At 43.9% G+C, this 21,648-nt stretch overlaps 1 protein-coding gene and 1 long non-coding RNA gene across 3 annotated transcripts in view; both read left to right on the top strand.

Annotated features, from left to right (window-relative positions):
- The first annotated feature begins 4,104 nt into the window (after positions 1-4,104).
- Positions 4,105-13,502, top strand: LOC120991294. Of its 2 annotated transcripts, none has more exons than XR_005776616.1 (3): positions 4,105-4,162; positions 13,022-13,146; positions 13,455-13,502. It is a non-coding gene; the product is annotated as an uncharacterized LOC120991294 (long non-coding RNA). The 2 variants fall into 2 exon arrangements; XR_005776615.1 differs by lacking the exon at positions 4,105-4,162 and adding an exon at positions 5,390-5,445.
- Positions 13,503-13,792: 290 nt separating this feature from the next.
- Positions 13,793-21,648, top strand: part of LOC120991269 (oocyte zinc finger protein XlCOF6-like) — a 73,535-nt gene continuing 65,679 nt past the window's right edge. Inside the window, exons 1-2 of the mRNA XM_040420111.1 lie at positions 13,793-13,841; positions 17,874-19,106. Coding sequence (XP_040276045.1) covers positions 13,808-13,841; positions 17,874-19,106 — 1,267 coding nt within the window. The 5' untranslated portion in view covers positions 13,793-13,807. The remainder of the gene's footprint in view (positions 13,842-17,873; positions 19,107-21,648) is intronic.

Raw genomic sequence — 21,648 nt, 5'->3', positions numbered from 1 at the left:
TCTTGTTTAACCCATTCGCTACAAGCTCCGTACATGTACGGCGCTGGTAGCGCTGTGCAAGCATGACGCCCGCTCGCGCGTGCAGCAGGAGTCATGGCCGGCAAGTCTCTGCTGTTTCAAACAGCAGAGACCTGCGGCTAATTACCGCAACCGGCAATAATGCCAATCGCGGTAATTAAATGCTTTAGATGCCGTGATCAAGTGAGATCACGGCACCTAAATGCGCAAAAACCCGGAAGCACTTCCTACCTATGCCCAGTGTGTCCTTTCTGGGCATAGATAGTTGCGCTGAATACTGATAGCTTTACTGGAAAAGCTAGCAGTATTCAAACTGCAATTCTTATTTTGGCCACCAGATGGCAGGCCAGAATAAGAAATGAGCAAAAGTGAGCAAAATAAGCTAGTAATAAATTCCGGATAAACCAAAATTACATTTAAAAAAAAAAAAAAAAATGTAATAAGCTCATATATGAGGCACATAATGATCACAAAAAAAATGTTAAAAAATGGATAAAAAATATATAAAAGTTAAAATTACCCCCCTTTCAATATAATAAAAAAAAATAAACATCATGGGTATCACTGCGACCAAAAATGCCCATACTATTAAAATAGAAAAAAAATTCCAATACGGCAAATGGCGGAACGGAAAAAACGGTCAAAATGGGCAATTTGCCATTTTTTCATTGCTTCTCTTATCCAAAAAAAAAAGTTATAAAATGTGATCAAAAAGTCACGCATACTTCAAAATGGTATCAATTAAAAGTACAGATTGTTCCACAAAAAATAAGCCCCTAAAGAGCTCAGTAGACATAAGTATAAAAAAGTTCTGGGGGTCAGAATATGGTGATGTAAAAAAAGAAATCTCAAAGTTTACATCGATTTTTACACTATTTAGACATAAAGAACCTATACATATGGGGTATCGTTGTAATCGTACTGACCCAGAGAATGAAGGGAATGAGTCAGTTTTTCCGTAAACAAAACGCCGTGGGAACAAAATCTATAAAACTGTGGAGGGATTGCATTTTTTTTCCGATTTTCCCCCCATTTGGAATTTTTTTTTACCACTTCTCACATTTTATGCCATAATAAATGGAGTGGATAGTGTGGATATCTTTTAACGACACACACAAACATTAAATAAAAATAGATTATATATACCCGAGCGAAGCCGTGGTCCTTCAGCTAGTTTTCATATAAATAAATGGCTATAATGCATAGTAATCCTGAGAGCGCTGAACTGATCGCTGCCCCATGCTGCGCGACGTTTCGGGGGTCGCGCCCCCTTAATCATGCGCTTCAAATACAATCTCTTTCCATTATCATTTCACATTTACAGATATTCATTAATAGCTTCAGTTTTCACAGATTAAAACCAGTAAATACTGATCATAGAAATACCTTAAGGCTGCAGATTTCATTTAACCTTTTAGGATATAGTGTCTCTGTTTTCATTACCCATCTAGTCTCCTATTGTAGCCATTTAGGTTTCCTAACAATGTCGTTTCGCTCTACTTGTTTTCCTTTGTTTCACCTGCATTCGCCTCCTGCATTTCCATATATCGTCTAATATTAGATTTATGTTCGTTTATTCGTACCTTTATTTCTCCTTTTGTCTGTCTGTTGTACCATAAACTACATGGGCATCGAATGCCTTAAACGACACTTTGTCATACATGTAGAAAAATGGCGCATTGGCTTTTTGTTCTGATGTCACCTCTGATAAGTGTATTTATTCCCTGCAGTTCTACCTCTCCGATATGAAAAACTAGGTTTTTCTTTAAATAAATTGCCATATTTTTTTTATCGTATTTACATCTATTGTACATAAAAAGGTGACATTATCACATCTCTCTTTTTCTAGTTCTCGTAGTATCAGATAGACGTCTCTGTAGTGTTTTTACTTTTCTCTGTAAGAAAGAGTCTACATAAACTGCTATAAGTTGCAACAATGAACCAATGCAAGAAACTAGGGGGGTTCACTCTGTCCTTATGGATTTTAGGCAATAAGTATAGTGTTGGCACTTCTGGACTGTCACATATTAGGGTATTTGCAATTTTTTTCTTCTAAAATTCATAAATATAGGGGTAGGATCTCCTTTTAATTTTTTAGATACATTGTTATCATTCAATTGCTTCATTGCCTCTGCTGTATGATGATGGAAAGAGATTGCATTTAAAGCGCATGGTTACAACCCACAAGCGAGCATGAATAAAGGGGGCGCGACCCCCAAAACGTCTCACAGCATGGGGCAGCAATCAGTTCAGCGCTCTCAGGATTACTATATATTATATATTATAAAATAAAAGGACTGAAAAAATACAAGCAAAGCTTCAAAAGAGTGAGTACTATTTATACCTCGCGAATGACCTTTTAAACAAGACTAATACGACTGAGTGGATATAGTTGTGGAGCCTGAGTGAGGTTCTGAATCAGGTCGTGGTATACTACAGGTGGAGCAATAGTCCATGATTGAGCCGTTAGGGTAGTAGCCAGTAGTGTTGAGCGAACTTCTGTTTTAAGTTCGGCGTCTAAAGTTTCGGCTTCCGGTTAGCGAAGAATCCCGATATGGATTCCGAATTCCGTTGTAGTCCGTGGTAGCGGAATCAATAATCGGCCAATTATTGATTCCGCTACCACGGACCACAATGGAATTCGGAATCCATATCGGGATTCTCCGCTAACCGGAAGCCGAACTTAAAACAGAAGTTCGCTCAACACTAGTAGTCAGGTGTCACTCCAGAGCAGTCCCTGAGTCAGTGGCAGCTGACCAGGGGGTCAGAGATACCAGTGCAAGCACCGAGGGGAAGTACGTGGTCAGGAAGTCCAGGGTCAGGGCAGGCAGCGATCAAGCAAGGTCCGTATACGAAGTCGAGGCAGTCGGCAAATAGGCAAAATCCGATAGTTCCAAAAGCAGGGTCCGGCACACAGAAAAGCAGAACTTGAAAAACACCTTCAGACTAGGAACTAGACAAGCTAGTGACCATGAGATGCTCAGGCATCTTCCTGGGGTAGATGCCTGAGCAATAAAAGGTATAAGGGGAATCAGGTAGCCGTGGTAGGATACTCTACAGTAATATCACCCTGAATATCCCTCACCGATGATTATTGTCGACCACCAGTCACTATACCCCAAATACGCCCTGAACCTAACAAGCTGGCTATTGCTGCATTCTGTCAATCAACTGGCTGTCTATGATGCCGTATGGCTCGACGCGTTTCCTATCTTTCATCAGGAGCCTAAGAGCTAAAGATAGCGCCAGCAATAATGTACTTTGTACCAGCAGCAGGGGGCACGCCACCTCACATGTGTCGGCACCTCCAGCACTAGGAAAATAATCATCGGTGAGGGATATTCAGGAGAGTATCGTACCACGGCTACCTGATCCCCCTCATGCCTTTTATTGGATGTGGCACATACGGACACCACATTGTCTATACATCAGGGACAATAGTTGTCTGGTATCTGTCCTGACTCCTGATACATGATCTTAATAACTTGCCTGAGTTTAGTGGTCACCAGGGTGAGGTATTTACCACTGGGGCTATACGCATTTCACTACTCAGGCTTATTCATCGTCAGCGGGTTTTTGGTGTAATCCCCTTGTTGAAGTTTTTAATGCATAATCAGTAATAAAGATTTTTTGTTTTCATTTTCGCACCGTTAGTTTCTGTGATGTATTTGAGACTATATTCATAATAAAGTAATATTTAAGTATTTTCATTTTCTTAATTCCCAGAAAACCCCTTTAATCCGAAGTCGCTTCGTTCAAAACTTCGGAATAATAATGTACGGAGATCCGGCTCTGTACGGTATTAGAACGTATGGGCTCTGATGAGTTATTCACAAAGTCGCGCTTGACCACTTTAAAACTTGAAACCGAACTCAGCTTCGCTTCTGAGGTACCAGTCAGTACCTCTTCTCCTCTCCATTGTTAAGCCCCGCCCCTGCACTGATCACATGACAGTGATGTCACCCCAGGTCCTTCACCACCTTTTATTTTCTCCACTGCTGAGCTCCACCCCCTGCACTGATCACATGACGGTGACATCACCCCAGGTCCTTCAGCTCTGGCAGTGCAGCAGATACTGGGCAGGTCCTGGTCGGTAGTCAGGGCTCTTGTTCTCTCTGGTATCAGCCATTCCTCCAGCCTGCAGGTAAGATGAGCTGTGAGGGGACAGTGTGGTGGAGAGCTCAGACATGTCACCTCTGGAGATTCTCCTCTCCTCAGCTTAGTATGATGGGGGAGTAGTAGTGAGGATAGTAGGGGTTGTCATCATTCGCTGGCCCCTGACTGTCCTGGGGAGGGGCCCCTGTATCCCAGAGGAGAATTAATGGCTCGGGGGCCCGGCCTGAGCTCAGCTCTCTCCAGTCTCTTCTCTAGGAGTTCTGGACACAGCGGAGCACAGCCCAGAGGTGGGACCTGCATCTATCAGACATTTATCTCCTGTGGATCCACCAGAAATCTCCATGTTGGGGCCCCTGGAACCATGTGGTGGGGGCTCTGAGAAGCGGGGCCCCTCCAGGCTCAGGAAGTGCGGTTCTGGAGGTGACATTTGGTCTTGTCCCCTGGATGATTTCCTCTCCTCTTCTCATAAAGGCGCCTGCAGTACTAGAAGCCTCCATCTCCTCCAGTTCTCTCCTCTTCTCCTGAATGACCACCAAGGATGGACAGGAAGGAGATCAGCAGAAGAATATTAGACCTCACCTTGGAGATCATCTCCCTGCTGAGCGGAGAGGTAAACTTTTCTAGATTTCTCTCCTCTTTATTGTATTCTGTAACTAGTCAGACATTGGGAAGGAGAATCCATCATAGGAAGTGATAGGAAGAGTCCAGGGTCCTGGAGAACGGCCTCCAGACCTTCCAAGTGACGGAGACCCTGAAGATCAGCCCCTAGTATGGTGAGTGATGTATCATGTGACCAGTGACCAATAGTCATGTTGTAGGAGCCATGAGAAGGTAAGTAGGCACGTTGTACCAGGAGGAAAGGGCCGGTGGAGAGCACATGGCCCCTGAAGGGTTTATTCCCTAAGTGTCTCTCTCCATCCACAGGAGTACACAATAGTGAAGAAGACATCGGGGGACTGTGTGACTCCCATCATCCATCTCCAGGAGTCAGGAGGGTGGAGCAGGACCCCTCCCCCCATCACAGAGCCTCCCCCTCACCCCCTGATACATGAGCAGAAGATCCTAGAACTCGCCCACAAGATGATGGAGCTGCTGACTGGAGAGGTGACACTGCTGGGAATGCTGGGAAATTCTCCAGTAACAGCACTGGAGGGGTCTGGGTGATGACGGTGTCATTGTGTTGTCAGGTTCCTATAAGGTGTCAGGATGTCACTGTCTATTTCTCCATGGAGGAGTGGGAGTATATAGAAGGACACAAGGATCTGTACAAGGAGGCCATGATGGAGGAGCACCAGCCTCTTATATCACAAGGTAAGAGCCGTCATGTGCAGTGTATACACGTGTGTGCAGTGACATGTAATGGAGGAGCACCAGCCTCTTATATCACAAGGTAAGACCCGTCATGTGCAGTGTATACACGTGTGTGCAGTGACATGTAATGGAGGAGCACCAGCCTCTTATATCACAAGGTAAGACCCGTCATGTGCAGTGTATACACGTGTGTGCAGTGACATGTAATGGAGGAGCTTTACAAATTAGAGTATTGTATTCTTTTCAGGACTCTGCGTATTTTGCCTATCGGACACAGATCCCAAAATAGTTACTAATTACCATTCTCCATATGTCTTCTTTATGTTGGCATCATTATGTAAATGTCATTTTATTTTAGGACATTAGAAGGCTTACAATTTTTCAATCACATTTTCAAGAAAATTTGCAAAACCTACCGTACTTTTTAAAAGACTAGTGACTTTCTGGGGCTTATGTAATAAAAACCACCTATAAATGACCCCATTTTAGAAACTACACCCCTCAAGCTATTCAAAAATGATTTAGAAACTTTGTTAACCCTTAAAGGGGTTATCCTGGAAAAGATAATGATGACTTATGCTCAGGATAGGTCATCATTATCACATCAGCGGGGGTCCATGTCCCTGTACCCCCGCCGTTCAGGGAGCCGTTGCTCTCACCGGAGCCCTGGTCAGCGATGCAGGCTCCTCACAGCTTTCCAAGGACATCGTAAAGTCCCCTCAGTACAAGTACATGTGGCACACCAAAATATATGTATGTCATAAAATGTGTATAACTTTATTGGCTCATATCAAAACAATTAAAAATAACACTAGGGAATTGGAGACCCCCAAACAATACCTAGGAGAGGCCTCCACCCTCAGCACAGCTCATAATAAAAGCAGTGAAAAGAGGTCCATGATTGTATAGAAAAGAAAAATCAGGAAAATGCAGGATTATAATGAAAAAAGGAAAAAGAATATCCCCATGATATAACATCACATGTGCAAAGTCATAGGCAATAGTAAAGAAGTAATGATACGAATACGAACGATACAGAATGCTTGGGTGTATAGGGAGAGGCATTACCAGTAGACAGAGGGAGGCGCTCATGCCGCTCTACAGAGCACTAGTGAGACCTCATCTGGAGTATTGTGCTCAGTACTGGAGACCATATCTCCAGAAGGATATTAATACTTTGGAGAGAGTTCAGAGAAGAGCTACTAAACTGGTACATGGATTGCAGGATAAAACTTACCAGGAAAGGTTAAAGGACCTTAACATGTATAGCTTGGAAGAAAGACGAGACAGAGGGGATATGATAGAAACTGCTAAATACATAAAGGGAATCAACAAGGTAAAAGAGGAGAGAATATTTAAAATGAGAAAAACTGCTACAAGAGGACATCATTTTAAATTAGAGGGGCAAAGGGTTAAAAGTAATATCAGGAAGTATTACTTTACTAAGAGAGTAGTGGATGCATGGAATAGCCTCCCTGCAGAAGTGGTAGCTGCAAATACAGTGAAGGGGTTTAAGCATGCATGGGATAGGCATAAGGCCATCCTTTATATAAGATAGGGCCGGGGGCTATCCATAGTATTCAGGTATATTGGGCAGACTAGATGGGCCAAATGGTTCTTATCTGCCGACACATTCTAGGTTTCTATGTTTAAATCCGGTAAAGGGTCTCAATACCGGGGAAAAAAAACGCATCGGTTTTGTCCTAATGCATTCTGAATGGAAAGCAATCCGTCCAGTATGTGTCAGGATGTCTTCCGTTCCGTCCCTTGTACAGTATTTGACCGGACAAAATACTGCAGCATGCTGCTGTATTTTTTTCCGGCCAAAATCCCGGAAAAATACCGCACTTGCCGGATCCGGCGTTAATTTCCATAGAGATGTATTAATGCCGGATCCAGTACCAAGTGTTCCTGAAATTGGCGCATCGCCGGATCCGGTTTTCCGGTCTGCGCATGCGCCGAGATATAGGAGGAGCGGGTTTCTCTTTTGATCTTTGAAAAAATATTAAATACCGGATCCGTTACTCTGGATGATACCGGATGAGACGGATCCCTTATTTTCACCGGATCCGTCTAACGGATCCGGAAAAAAAAGCTTTTCCGTTTGTATTCTATTGCCGGAACTGCTGTCCAGATTCTAACAACGCTGGTGTGAAAGTACCCTAAGGGTCCATTCACACATCCGCAATTCCATTCCGCATTTTGCGGAACGGAATTGCGAACCCACACATTTCTATGGGGCCACACGACGTGCGGCCCCGATCTGGAATTGCGGACCCGAATAGGCATATTCTCTTAGTGCCGGCAATGTGCGGTCCGCAAAATGTGAAACGCACATTGCCGCTGTCTGTGTTTTGCGGATCCGCAAAACACACACGGATGTGTGAATGGACCCTTAGTCTTAAATATCTTTTCCTGGATAGCGCCTTTAAGGTGTACAGATGTACACACCCATTAGGACATTTTTTTTTATTATTGCATTGTACTTTTGAGCTAAAAATATTTTTTCGACTGCTCTTTATTAAATACTAGCAGAAGGACCCGGCTTCGCTCGGGTATATTTCATTTAATGTTTGTGTGTGTCGTTAAAAGATATTGACAGTATCCCCCATAACAGTGACATCAACAGCGCCCTCCCCTTTAACAGTGACCTCACCTTTATTAGTGACCTCCACAGTACCCCGTCTCGTTAACATTGATTTCCACAACATCCCGCCCTCTTAACAGTGACCTCCATAGCGGACCGTCCTCATAAGTGTGACCTCCACTGTTCCTTGCCCCCTTAACAGTGACCTCCACAGCAGCCCACCCCTTTACAGTGACCTCCACAGTGGCCGCCCGTTTATAAGTGACCTTCACAGTACCCCATCTCTTTAACAGTGATTTCCACAACACTCCGTCCCCTTAACAGTTGTCTCTACAGCAATCTTCCCCTTATCACTGACCTCCATAGCGGACCGTCCCCTTAACTGTGACCTCCACAGCAGCCTGCCCCTAGGGTGGCCAGAGGTCCGGTTTTAGGTGGGAGAGTCCGGCTTTCAGGCTCACTGGCAAAGGACTGCTGTAATTAGTCCTTTGCCGGTCACAACGGAACCTCAGCTGTCTGAAACAGCTGAGCCCCCCTTCCAAAGCAGTTAGCACCGGGAGATGCACCGTAACTGTACTTCATGGTGTGTGTGACGTTAACCCTCACGACGATGCACGGTTAAGGTGCGGTGCCTGAAAGGGTTAACATCTAGTTAGGGCCCTGCATTGTCCCGATAAGTTAAAGGGGTTTTCCAAGATTTTAATACTGATGATCTATTCTCAGGACAGGTCATCAGTATCTGATCATTGCGGGTCAGACTCCTGGGACCTCCGCAGATCAGCTGTTTGAGAAGGCAGCGCTGCTCCTGTGAGTGCCGCGGCCTTCTCCGTGCTCCCCAAACACAGCGCCGTACATTGTATTGCGCTCAGCCCCATTCACTTGAGCCGCCCCTAGGCCACTTGGACGATGAACATGTCGTCACTGGACTAGGAGAAGTGGCAAACGGCCACACAGTGCTCCAGACTAAAAAAAATACCTAGTAGCCATTGGCTCCTGAACTGAAAAATTTAGGAGCCAAATCAAATTTTTAGTCGCCAAATCGAAACTGAATCAAAATTTTGGTATCGTGACAACGGTACGCTGATCAGATCGGCGTAGGGTTGTTTTGAAACCAAAATTTTGATTCGCTTTCGTCACCATAAAAAAGTATTTTGATACTCAATACCGCTCCAAAAAAAAAAAAAGAAAACACCAAAAAAAGCTGCGTGCATTTAGCATTTTATGAAACATTCGGCCCATAATAGAACAGTCCTATGCTATTTTTTGGGGTGACAAGGTGACTAAAAAATGGCGAATGCTCACCGCATAGGAGATATTTTTTAATAATTTAATAGTTTGGACTTTTCGGACGCAGCGCTATGTAATATGTTTATTTATTTATTGTTTATATATTTTATATGTAAAATTGGGAAAGGGGGGATTTAAACTTAATATTTTAGGGTACTTTCACACTAGCGTTTTTCTTTTCCGGCACTGAGTTCCGTCACAGGGGCTCTATACCGGAAAAGAACTGATCAGGTATGTCCCCATGCATTCTGAATGAAGAGTAATCCGTTCAGGATGCATCAGGACGTCTTCAGTTCAGTCATTTTGACTGATCAGGCAAAAGATAAAACCACAGCATGCTACGGTTTTATCTCCGGCGAAAAAAACTGAAGACTTGCCTGAATGCCGGATCCGGCATTTTTCCCCATAGGAATGTATTAGTGCCGGATCCGGCATTCAGAATACCGGAATGCACCCGCACTAAATCCGGACCCATTCACTTCTATGGGGCTGTGCACATGAGCGGTGATTTTCACACATCACTTGTGCGTTGCGTGAGAATCGCAGCATGCTCTATATTCTGCGTTTTTCACGCAACGCAGGCCCCATAGAAGTTAATGGGGCTGCGTGAAAATCGCAAGCAAGTGCAATTTTCACGCACGGTTGCTAGGTGACAATCGGGATGGAGACCCGATGATTATTATTTTCCCTTATAACATGGTTATAAGGGGAAATAATAGCATTCTGAATACAGACTGCATAGTAGAAGGTCAATATAATAAAACCTCCTCCAGTTGATCCGTAGCTGCCGGTCTCCTGTACTTACTTCTTTCTTCAGGACCTGTGGTGACATCACTGTGCTCATCACATTATCCATCACCATGGTAATGGGCCATGTGATGAGCTCAGTGACGTCACCACAGGTCCTGAAGAAAGAAGTAAGTACAGGAGACCGGCAGCTACGGATCAACTGGAGGAGGTGAGTAAATTTTCTTTTATTATTTTTAACCCTCATTGGCACTTCCCACTGAGCCACCAATGTTTATTATATTGGGGGGGGGGGGGGGCACTGTGCCACCAACGTTTCTTATACAAATACAGGAGGCGGGTGCCGGTATCAAATAGCCGGCACCCGACCTTTGTGACAGGGGGCTGCGATCAGCTACAATTAACCCCTCAGGTACCGCACCTGAAGGGTTAACTCAACTGCAGCTGATCGCAGCTCCCTGTCATAGAGGTCGGGTGTCGGCTATTTGATTCCGGCTCCCGCCTCCTGCATTTGTATTACAGGTCAGTTTTCTTCATTGGTGGCGCAGTGGTCACAGCCCCTCCCCTCCTCCTCCCGTCTCTTCTTATTGGTGGAGGCGGCGGCAGCAGCAGCACAGGGGGGAGGGAGAGACTCCTCCTGCGCTGCTGAGAACGATCATCAGCTCCTGTGCCCGCCGCTGTATTGAGCAGAGCTGCGGCGGCGGGTCTAGTCGCAAATGGCGACAAGACTAAAAAGTCTTGTCGCCATTTGTAAATTCTAAGTCGCATTGGCGACCATTTTGGTCGCCATCTGGAGCCCTGCCACAGTGCTTACAGGAGTAACGGTGCCTTCTCAAACCGTTGATCAGCGGAGGTCCCGGGTGTCGGACCCATACCCATCCTAGGATAGGTCATCAGTATAAAAATCCCAGAAAACGCCTTTAGGGCTCTATTCACCTGACCGATAGTAAATGGATGTTGTGTTGGCATTAGTTGGGCTGATATAATACAAATTAATTTGTTTAGAAGTTCCCAAAAATGTGTCCTAAGATTGAAGTCGAAGCTTTTGTCATTCAATGAGAATGGAGTTCACCATTTTACAGATCAAGGCAGTTAAGATGGAGGATCACAAGAACTCTGGCCGGCAGACTTGACCATAGTGCCTTGCAGTCAGCCGCAGTCATCCAGGAGGGATAGTATAGACATGTGTATTCTGAGCTTGTACATTGTTGTGCCCGGATGTCTGTAGACCCACAATACAGTTATTTAGGGTCAGAAAGGAACAGGTTCAGCAAAGTGTAGTGTATATTTCACTGGGCTGCAGGTATTTTCATCCACTGCTGCACCCTGCCACTAACTCTTGGAGAAGTCTCTGTTCAAGTGATGGCTGACCCTTGGGGGTCAATAAACTGAGGGATTAAGCGACTCCATAGTCAGGAACAGGCCGAGGTTAGGGTGGGCAGAGAATGTGCAATCTGATCAACAGTCCAAGGTTATAACGGGCAGATCATGGTCAGAACAGAGATGAGGCAGAGGTCTGGTCAGGCAGCAAAGGATCAAATCTAGGAAAAGGCAGAAGGTGGTTCTGCTACTACTGGCTGGACGGCTGGTGCTGACTGTGCTGCTACTACTGGCTGGACGGCTGGTGCTGACTGTGCTACTACTACTGGCTGGACGGCTGGTGCTGACTGTGCTGCTACTACTGGCTGGACGGCTGGTGCTGACTGTGTCGGTACTACTGACTGGACGGCAGTGCTACTGGATAATAAAATGTCCAACACTGAAGAAAAAATTTGCAACGGGACAGAGTCCGCTGTAATACACGGTGACGGGACAGAGTCCGCTGTAATACACGGTGACGGGACAGAGTCCGCTGTAATACACGGTGACGGGACAGAGTCCGCTGTAATACACGGTGACGGGACAGAGTCCGCTGTAATACACGGTGACGGGACAGAGTCCGCTGTAATACACGGTGACGGGACAGAGTCCGCTGTAATACACGGTGACGGGACAGAGTCCGCTGTAATACACGGTGACGGCTAGTAGTAGCAGCACAGTCAGCACCAGCCCCCAGTGTGCCCTAGTAGTAAATATGTCCCCTTATAGTGGCATCAGTAGTACTAATGCCTCCAGTAGTAATGATGAGCACCAAAGTATACTCCATACTCCAGAAGTAATAACACTTGTCTATAGTGCCCCATTGTAATAAAGCCCCCGTAATATATGCCAGTAGAAAAAATGCCCCCAGTAGAACTAATGCCCCCTTATATTGTTGCCAGTAGAAACAAAAATGACCCCTTATGTGAGACAGTAGAAAATAAATGTCCCCTTATAGTGCCCCCAGTAGTATTAATTGCCCCCTTATATTTGCCAGTACAAAATATTCCTAATTATTATGCCCCAGTAGAAAAAGATGCCCTCTTATAGTGCCGCTAGTACAAAAATGATGCTCCCTTATAGTGGTCCAACAGCATGCTGCAAATTAAAAATAACCAACATAAATACCTCTGCGTTGTCAGCGATTCTGTCCAAGACACAGTGTCCTCCAGGCTCATAGACCTGGTCAGGACTCTACCCTCTGAAGGAACAACTTTCAGCAAATGAAGCAGCGGAAAAAGGACCCTTCTGTCCTGTGAGGGGGGTCTGGTTTGATCCTTGCTATGGGGCCCTTACCTCTCTATATACGCCACTGTCCAGGCTCCTCCTGACTTCACAGTCTGGGCTCCATAGGCTCTACAGAGGAGACCACCCCTGCCCAGCAAGGAGAAATGTGTCTATTAGGCTTAGATACACATGGAGCTCAGAGTTTCCTGCCTCCACACCCTGCACTGCCAGGAGCTTAGATACACAGGCATAACTTTTTTTTACCATTAGTGTACCTTTATGAGGGTCTGAATTTTGCGGGATGAGTTGTACTTTTTATTGTACACAATACAGAGTGCATGGGACTTACTGATTTCTTTTTTTTTGGAGGGGGAATGAAGAAAACCAGCAATACGACCCTTTTCCTGAATGAGCCACCAAGGATGGACAGGAAGGAGATCAGCAGAAGAATATTAGACCTCACCTTGGAGATCATCTCCCTGCTGAGCGGAGAGGTAAACTTTTCTAGATTTCTCCCCTCTTTATTGTATTCTGTAACAAGTCAGACATCGGAAAGGAGAATCCATCATAGGAAGTGATAGGAAGAGTCCAGGAGAACGGCCTCCAGACCTTCCAAGTGATGGAGAACCTGAAGATCAGCCCCCAATATGGTGAGTGATGTGTCATGTGACCAGTGACCAATAGTCATGTTGTAGGAGCCATGAGAAGGTAAGTAGGCACGTTGTACCCAGGAGGAAAGGGCCGGAGGAGAGCACATGGCCCCTGAAGGGTTTATTCCCTAAGTGTCTCTCTCCATCCACAGGAGTACACAATAGTGAAGAAGACATCGGGGGACTGTGTGACTCCCATCATCAATCTCCAGGAGTCAGGAGGGCGGAGCAGGACCCCTCACCCCATCACAGAGCTTCCCCCTCACCCCCTGATACATGAGCAGAAGATCCTAGAACTCACCCACAAGATGATGGAGCTGCTGACTGGAGAGGTGACACTGCTGGGAATGCTGGGAAATTCTCCAGTAACAGCACTGGAGGGGTCTGGGTGATGACGGTGTCATTGTGTTGTCAGGTTCCTGTAAGGTGTCAGGATGTCTCTGTCTATTTCTCCATGGAGGAGTGGGAGTATATAGAAGGACACAAGGATCTGTACAAGGAGGCCATGATGGAGGAGCACCAGCCTCTTATATCACAAGGTAAGAGCCGTCATGTACAGTGTGTACACGTGTGTGCAGTGACATGTAATGGAGGAGCACCAGCCTCTTATATCACAAGGTAAGACCCGTCATGTGCAGTGTATACACGTGTGTGCAGTGACATGTAATGGAGGAGCAGCAGCCTCTTATATCACAAGGTAGGAGCCGTCATGTGCAGTGTATACACGTGTGTGCAGTGACATGTAATGGAGGAGCACCAGCCTCTTATATCACAAGGTAAGACCCGTCATGTGCAGTGTATACACGTGTGTGCAGTGACATGTAATGGAGGAGCACCAGCCTCTTATATCACAAGGTAGGAGCCGTCATGTGCAGTGTATACACGTGTGTGCAGTGACATGTAATGGAGGAGCACCAGCCTCTTATATCACAAGGTAAGAGCCGTCATGTGCAGTGTGTACACGTGTGTGCAGTGACATGTAATGGAGGAGCAGCAGCCTCTTATATCACAAGGTAAGAACCGTCATGTGCAGTGTATACTTGTGTGTGCATGTAATAGAGGCGCTACAGGCTCTTTTAACATCACTTTAGGGCCCTGCATTTGCCTTATAAGCTAAACATATCCATACGGCTCCGTTCACTTTATAGGTAGTAAATGGGTGTCATATAGACATCCGTTGGGTTGATGTAATAGAACTGAATTAATTTAGAACTTCCCAAAAATGTGGCCTCCAAGGGGAGTCAAATCGTTTGTAATTCGATTCTGGTGACTCTTTGAGAATGGAATCTGACATTTTACAGATAAGAAGACAGCAAAGCAGGGCAGTTATCATGAAGGAGGATCACATGACCTTAGGTGGTGCCCTGGCATCCAATCAAGAGAGATGATATTGACATGTATCATAGGTGGGAAGTCACATGTATTCTGAGCTTGTGTACTGACATTACAGGATGTCTGTCTGAGAGATAGCAACAAAATCTGCATCTGTAGACAAACAATACAACTATTTAGGGTCAGAAAGGGACACACACACATCTCCTTCAACTCTGTCTACTATCCTACCTGTGCTCTACGCTTTGCAGATGATTTACGACTAACATCCATCAATTGGTTTCCAATAAACACATTACAGCAGTTAGGTTAAAGGGGTTGTCTCATCTCAGACAAAGAGGGCATATAGCCAACAGGAACTCGCACCTATCTACTAAACGGAGCCCCTCAAAGTGATCCCTAGTCCTAATTGCAAGGAAGTAAGGCAGTTAGCAGTAAAGTGGTGCATGGGAATTATTGTATGTTTTAGTCTCTTGCATAGTTGCTGACATTGGGCTCAGCTGCCAGAACTTCATGACCATAAACTGTGAAAGGGGTCTTACCGGTAGACTCACTAGGATAGTTGTCAGAAAATTCTGCCCAGGGGAGCAAAGCAACCCAGTCATTGTGACATGCAGAAAGGAAATGTTGCAGATAGTTGACCAGGACTTGATTAATATGCTCTATTTGACCATTGGATCGGGGATGGTAAGTCAAGGAAAAGTCCAGTTTGATATCTAACAGTTTACAGGTAGCTCTCCAGGACATACAGGTGAACTGCACTTCTCTATCAGACACTGTGTAAGAGCAAACCTTGCAGCCAAAAAATGTGTTTCAAGAACAAATTGCCTTTTTGACTGGCAGACAGGAGGCCGGACAAAGATGCAAAGTTAGCCATTTTAGAAAATCAGTCAGCCACCACCAAGATAACAGTGCATCCCGAGGAAGGAGGGTGATTGGTCATGTAGTCCATGGCTAGTCCTATGGCACTGGCAAGGTAAGTAACAGTCCTGCAGGTCTTTTATCGGAGTCTTGTTCTGGGCACAAGGGAAACAAGCGGCAACATAGTCCCGGACCTCTTTAGAGCTATAGGTCACCAGTAGGAATGGGTAATTAGGTTATCAATCTTATCAAGACCTAGGTGACAGTTGACTTTGGAGCAATGCCCCCAGGCCAGGACCTGCTTTCTCTAGGCCGTGGGGAAATACGTCTTACCAAGCAGAATGTGCTTAAGCTGAACCAGAGAGACGGAGATGATGCAGGCAGGAACAATGATGTGGTTTGACTCCTCTACCTGGCCAACAGTGTCAAAAGAATGAGAGAGGAGGGAGCCCTTTAGGAGCTGGCAAGCAGTTCTCTGCCCCCAAGACTTAATAAAGAAGCCACAAGTGACCATCTTATCCCTTTTGGCTGAGGACAGCTCTGGCTCCCATCGAGAATCCATCCACTTCTACGAAGAACTCCTTTGAGGCATCTGGGCAATGCAAAATCAAGGCTGTAAGGAAGGCTAGCTTGAGGATCGCCTCTAGTGTCCACTTCTTGACTTTCACCCCTTTGCTGGTTAGTGCTGAGATAGTGTTGGTAAGAGTGGAAAAATGAGGGAGAAATTGCCTGTAGTAATTGGCAAAGCCCAAGCATAATATGGCTCCAAGGCTTGTGGGACAAGGCCATCCAGAACTACAGTCAGCTTCTCTGGCTTCATCAGAATGCCAAAGTTGAAGATTACCGTATATAACCCAAGAAGGGAAGTCTTCTCAGACAGTCACCAATGGTGTAGTTAGGCTAGGCACAAATCGAGGTTGCGTTAGGAGTCATTCCAAATTCTGTTATATTTATCATGTAGAGAAAGTTAATACAAGCACTTCCTAATGTATTGTGTTTTAGCCACGTGCAAACCGTATCTGTCTCTGCTTAACGTGCATACAACGTCCATATATGTTTGTATACTTGTGTTCCCTTTGTGTCTAAAATACTGTATATCACTGTATATTATCTATAAATTGTGCCTGCCTGGGTCTACAACTCCCCTCATCCTGACCCTAATAAGGAGCATTCAGGGGGGGGCCTCAGGAAACAAATCGTATAAATTAGAGGGGCCGCTCACAGTGGCAGCCCACTTAAAGGGGTTGTGCCATGAAAAATATTCTACAGTTTCCAAACCAGCACCTTCATGTGAATACTTTTATAATTGCATGTAATAAAAAATTTAGCATAGCCACTGAGTTATTCAATAAAACGTATCTGTATAGTGCCACCTGCTTATTTCTTTGTCCTGCTCACTGAGATGGCCGCACATGCTCAGTTTCAACCTTCAACTGCCTCCTGAGCTGTGATAGGGAGAGCATGGACACGCCTCCTTAGCTGCAGTTGAAAAGACACTCCCCTTGAGCTGTCAGCTTGATATAGATCTAGCAGAGTAATGAATGAGATCTCTGAATCCATGTAAGGTCCAGGGCTGGTTCTAGCTTTGTTAGAAAGAGGTTGTCATGTACTATATGATATCTTATTTTCATTTTTTACATTAGTCATGGTATAACCCCTTTAAGTATCAGACACCACAGCCCATAGGAATCTGCCTGCTGCTCTCTTGCTTGTGCGCTGTACAGGCTGCAGTAAAATATAGCAGCAGATTGAAATCGAAGCTGTAATTTCACATTGAAACTTCTTCTGTAAGAAGAGGGATTTCTCACTATAGAGCTAGGGAGACTGCAGCTTGTACTGAGCAGCAGCAGGGGAGGAGGTACACTGAAAAGTGCCTGTTAGTTAAGTTCTTGTTGGGCATTGTGGCATCAGGTTTTCTAGTGAATCCACCAGCTTCATCAGGTTTAAGAGATACAGTATATTCAATAATGATTGCAGTTTGTGTTGAGGAATGTGGTGATGGATCAGAATTATGAACTATTTCAGAGTTATAGAAAACTTTATAAGGCTGGAATAACAAGTGAAGTTTTTTTTAACCAAAGCCAGAGGCTTCTACCTCTAGTCTGTTCTGAATCCACATCCAGCCTTAGGCCTTAAACACATATTCAGTGTTCAGTCACTGATTATCGGCCAAAACCAGGTGCAGGTCTGAATACAGAATAAGAGCAGATCTTTCCCTTGTACCTTATCTCAATTCACCCTCAATTCCTGGTTTTGGCTCACAATCACTTATGGAAATCACTGACCAAAACACTGATATGTGAATGAGGCCTTGTTATAAGTTTGTCTTCTCCATAGTTTGGAAAAAAGCACACAAATTTCATTTTTTATCTTAACAGAAAATCCCAGTGGGAATTCTGAGGAAAACTTCATGTTCTCCCTAAATTATAAAGTAGAAGATGAAGATATCATGCAGCGCTTTTTAGGGGAAATTGTTAATGTACATCCAGGACTTCACCGTACAGATCTATCATATAATCCCCCTAATCATGAGGAACCTTCTCTTGACCAACCACAGATTGTAACCACATGTAAAGGTCAGAAAGAAGATAAAACTTTTCACTGTCATAAAGAGTTCACAAAGAGATCAATTCTTTTTACACACAGAAGAAGTCACACATGGCAGAAGCCATATTCCTGTTCAGAATGTGGGAAGTGTTTTAAAGATAAATCAAATCTTTCTAAACATGAGAGAATTCACACAGGAGAGAAGCCATTTTCATGTTCAGAATGTGGAAAATGTTTTATACAGAAATCACATCTTGTTACACATTGGAGATTTCACACACAGGAGAAGCCATATTCCTGTTCACAATGTGGGAGGTGCTTTACAGATAAATCAAATCTTGCTAAACATGAGAGAAGTCACACAGGAGAGAAGCCTTATTCATGTTCAGAATGTGGGACGTTCTTCACAAAGAAATCAAGTCTTCTTAGACATGAGAAAGGTCACACAGGAGAGAAGCCATATTCATGTTCAGAATGTGGGAAATGTTTCACACAGAACTCGCATCTTGTTACCCATCAGAGATTTCACACAGGGGAGAAGCAATACTCCTGTTCAGAATGTGGGAAGTTCTTTGTAAATAAATCAAGTCTTGATGCCCATGAGAGAACTCACACAGGAGAGAAGCCATATTCATGTTCAGAATGTGGGAGGTGCTTCACAAGGAAATCACATCTTGTTAGACATGAAAGAACTCACACAGGAGAGAAGCCATATTCGTGTTCAGATTGTGGGAAATGTTTCACAGATAAAGTAAGTCTTGTTGCACATGAGAGAACTCACACAGGAGAGAAGCCGTATTCATGTTCAGAATGTGGGAAACGTTTTACAGATAAATCAAATCTTGTTAGACATGAGAGAATTCACACAGGAGAAACACCATATTCATGTTCAGAATGTGGGAAATGTTTTAAGCAAAAATCACATCTTGTTACACATGAGAGAAGTCACACAGGGGAGAAGCTATATTCATGTTCAGAATGTGGTAAATGTTTTACAGTTAAATCAAGTCTTGTTATACATGAAAGAATTCACACAGGAGAGAAGCCATTTTCATGCTCTGGAAGTGAGAAATGTTTTAGCGATAAAGCCAAATTTAAGGTTTACCAGAGAAGTCACACAGGAGAGAAGTTGTTTTGATATTTTATATGTGGAAAATGTTTTGTAAGGAAATCAAATTCTAAAACTCATCAGAACAGAAAAATTATTATTTTTGGAATATGGGGAACTCTATAAGAGCAAAAAATTTTTTCACAGACATTAAGGTTGGGGCTAAATGATGTGTCATATGACAGCAAGTGTCCGAATAATTGTGCAACTCCCTGTTGTATATCTGTGTTAGAGCTGTAAAAAATCAGCCAAATTCCAGAAAAAAGTTGCAGTCATGTTTCAGTCGCACATGACTTGCATTATGTTCTATGATGGCAAAGTCACATATGACCTGGACCCAATATCCAGGTGTTGGATTTTTTTTTTGACTGTCGCAACATTTCACTTATTGCATTGTGACCGCATTGACAATCGTTAGATAAATGCGACATTGTAATGTTCATATCACATGACACATCACTGTGTGGTTCCAGCCTAACTGCTAGTAAGAATATTTCTTTTTTGGGTGGAATTGTCTTAGATCTGCCAAACAACCAACATTTTCTGGGGTCAAATGTGACCAAGATGCAGTGAGGAAAAGTATTGTGGATTAGGTGTATTTCTGGAGCAGATTGCAACACAAAGGACCTTTGCGCCGCAATCTGCGACTTCTCCCGGCTCACACCAGGTCTAAAAAAGGGAGTGTGGCATGGGCGGGGAAAGGGGGCAGACCGGAAGACCTGTCTCATTCATCATTTTCTACGTCTGTTTTAGGCTGTCACGCAATGCGAGTATGTGGCAGCTCCCGTCTTGACCTCCTAGCACTCACAGCATTTATTTATGATGCTATGTAACTCTGACATAATGCTGTCAGTGTTACCCAATACATACCAGACCTCTAAGGGTTACATAGCATCATAATTCACTATAATTCTATGTGACCCCGTCAGTGCTGGGAGGTCAGGACGGGAGCTGTCTCATACTCACGCTGCGAGTCCAGAGCGTGACACTCGCTCGTGTGAAACCAGCCTTAGATGCAGAAAATGGTCTAAATGTAAGACAGCAAGGAAGCTGTCTTACATTTGGAATCGGCAGTGGATCTGCCGAAGTTAGGCCTCATGCACACTAACTTATTTTGTTTCTGTGTCTGTTCCGTTTTTTTGCAGATAGTATGTGGACCCATTCATTGCAATCGGTCCACAAAAAATACGAATGATGTCCGCGTGCATTCCGTATTTTTTGTAACAGAACAGCTGTCCCCTAATAGAACAGTTCTATCTTTGTCCGTAATGCGGACAATAATAGGGCATGTTCTATTTTTTTGCGGAACGGACATGCGGAAACTGAATGCACATGGAGTAACTTCCTTTTTTTGCGGACCTATTGAAATAAATGGTTCCGCATATAGTCCACAAAAAAATGGAATGGACACGGGAAGAAAATACATTCGTGTGCATGAGCCCTTACAATGGACCCGCAAAAAAACGGATGCATGACAGATGCCAAAAGGACGTCATCCATATTTTTTGAGGATCCTAAAAAACACAATGCAACCTCCCCAGCACAAACCAAATAGGATGGCATGTCCCTGCAGAAAAAATAAATAAATCTCATGCTATTGAAAAAATTAAAATCCTATCAAGTTTCCTGCGCTATAAACATATCACATCATCTATCTCTTGACCCGAATGCCGTAAAAAGAAAAGTAAAAATCAATCTGAGAACTGCCATTTCTCAGACGCATTACCTCTCAAAAAAACTTAAAATCAAGCGATCACAAATTCATATGTACCCCAATGAGAACGTCATCCTGCAAAAAACAAGTCCTCATACAAGACCATCGCCAGAAAAAAAAAAAATTATGGCTCTTGGAAAATGGTGACACAAAAACATGATTTTTTTCCCCAAAAAATGCTTTTATTGTGTAAATGTAAAAAAATTATATAAAATTGTTATTTTTCCCGCAAAATGAAAATGTAACACACCCCCCTTTCCCAAAAAAAACAAACAATGGCGGAATTGCTGTAATATAGGAAATTTTGCTCTATGTCATGTTTTGGTTTTATAAGCGTTAACGAGGCCAGCAGATCATGTCACTAGCTGCACACGTGCGCAATCTGATCTTCTTAGGGAGAGTTCACCATTCACATCACCGTTATTTTTCCGTTGTTCTGATCCGTCACAAGAGCAGAAAAAAATCTTGTGCATGCAGGACTTTTTATTTCTGTCTAGAAAAACTGATCTCAGATGGTAATGGCTCAAACGGATGGTGAATGTTCATAACTGATGCACAGGATCAGTTTTTTTGTTTTTTTTTCAGGATTGTTATTTTTTTTCCTGTTCTTCTGACGGATCAGAAGAATGGAAATATCTTAATGTCCTCTTCTGACCTGATTGGTCAATAACCTGCAGTCACTTTTTCCTATGGAATTTTATATTTTGTTATGAATTAATAAATCCTGCATTTATATTATTTACAAAGCTGTTTTTTCATTTATTTTGGAGTCTTGAGTAATTTC

Source organism: Bufo bufo, chromosome 2, assembly GCF_905171765.1.
Source record: "Bufo bufo chromosome 2, aBufBuf1.1, whole genome shotgun sequence".
In the NCBI taxonomy this organism is placed as follows: Eukaryota; Metazoa; Chordata; class Amphibia; order Anura; family Bufonidae; genus Bufo; species Bufo bufo.
The sequence above is the reverse complement of the archived record's forward strand: the minus strand, read 5'-3'. Positions and strand labels throughout refer to the sequence as shown.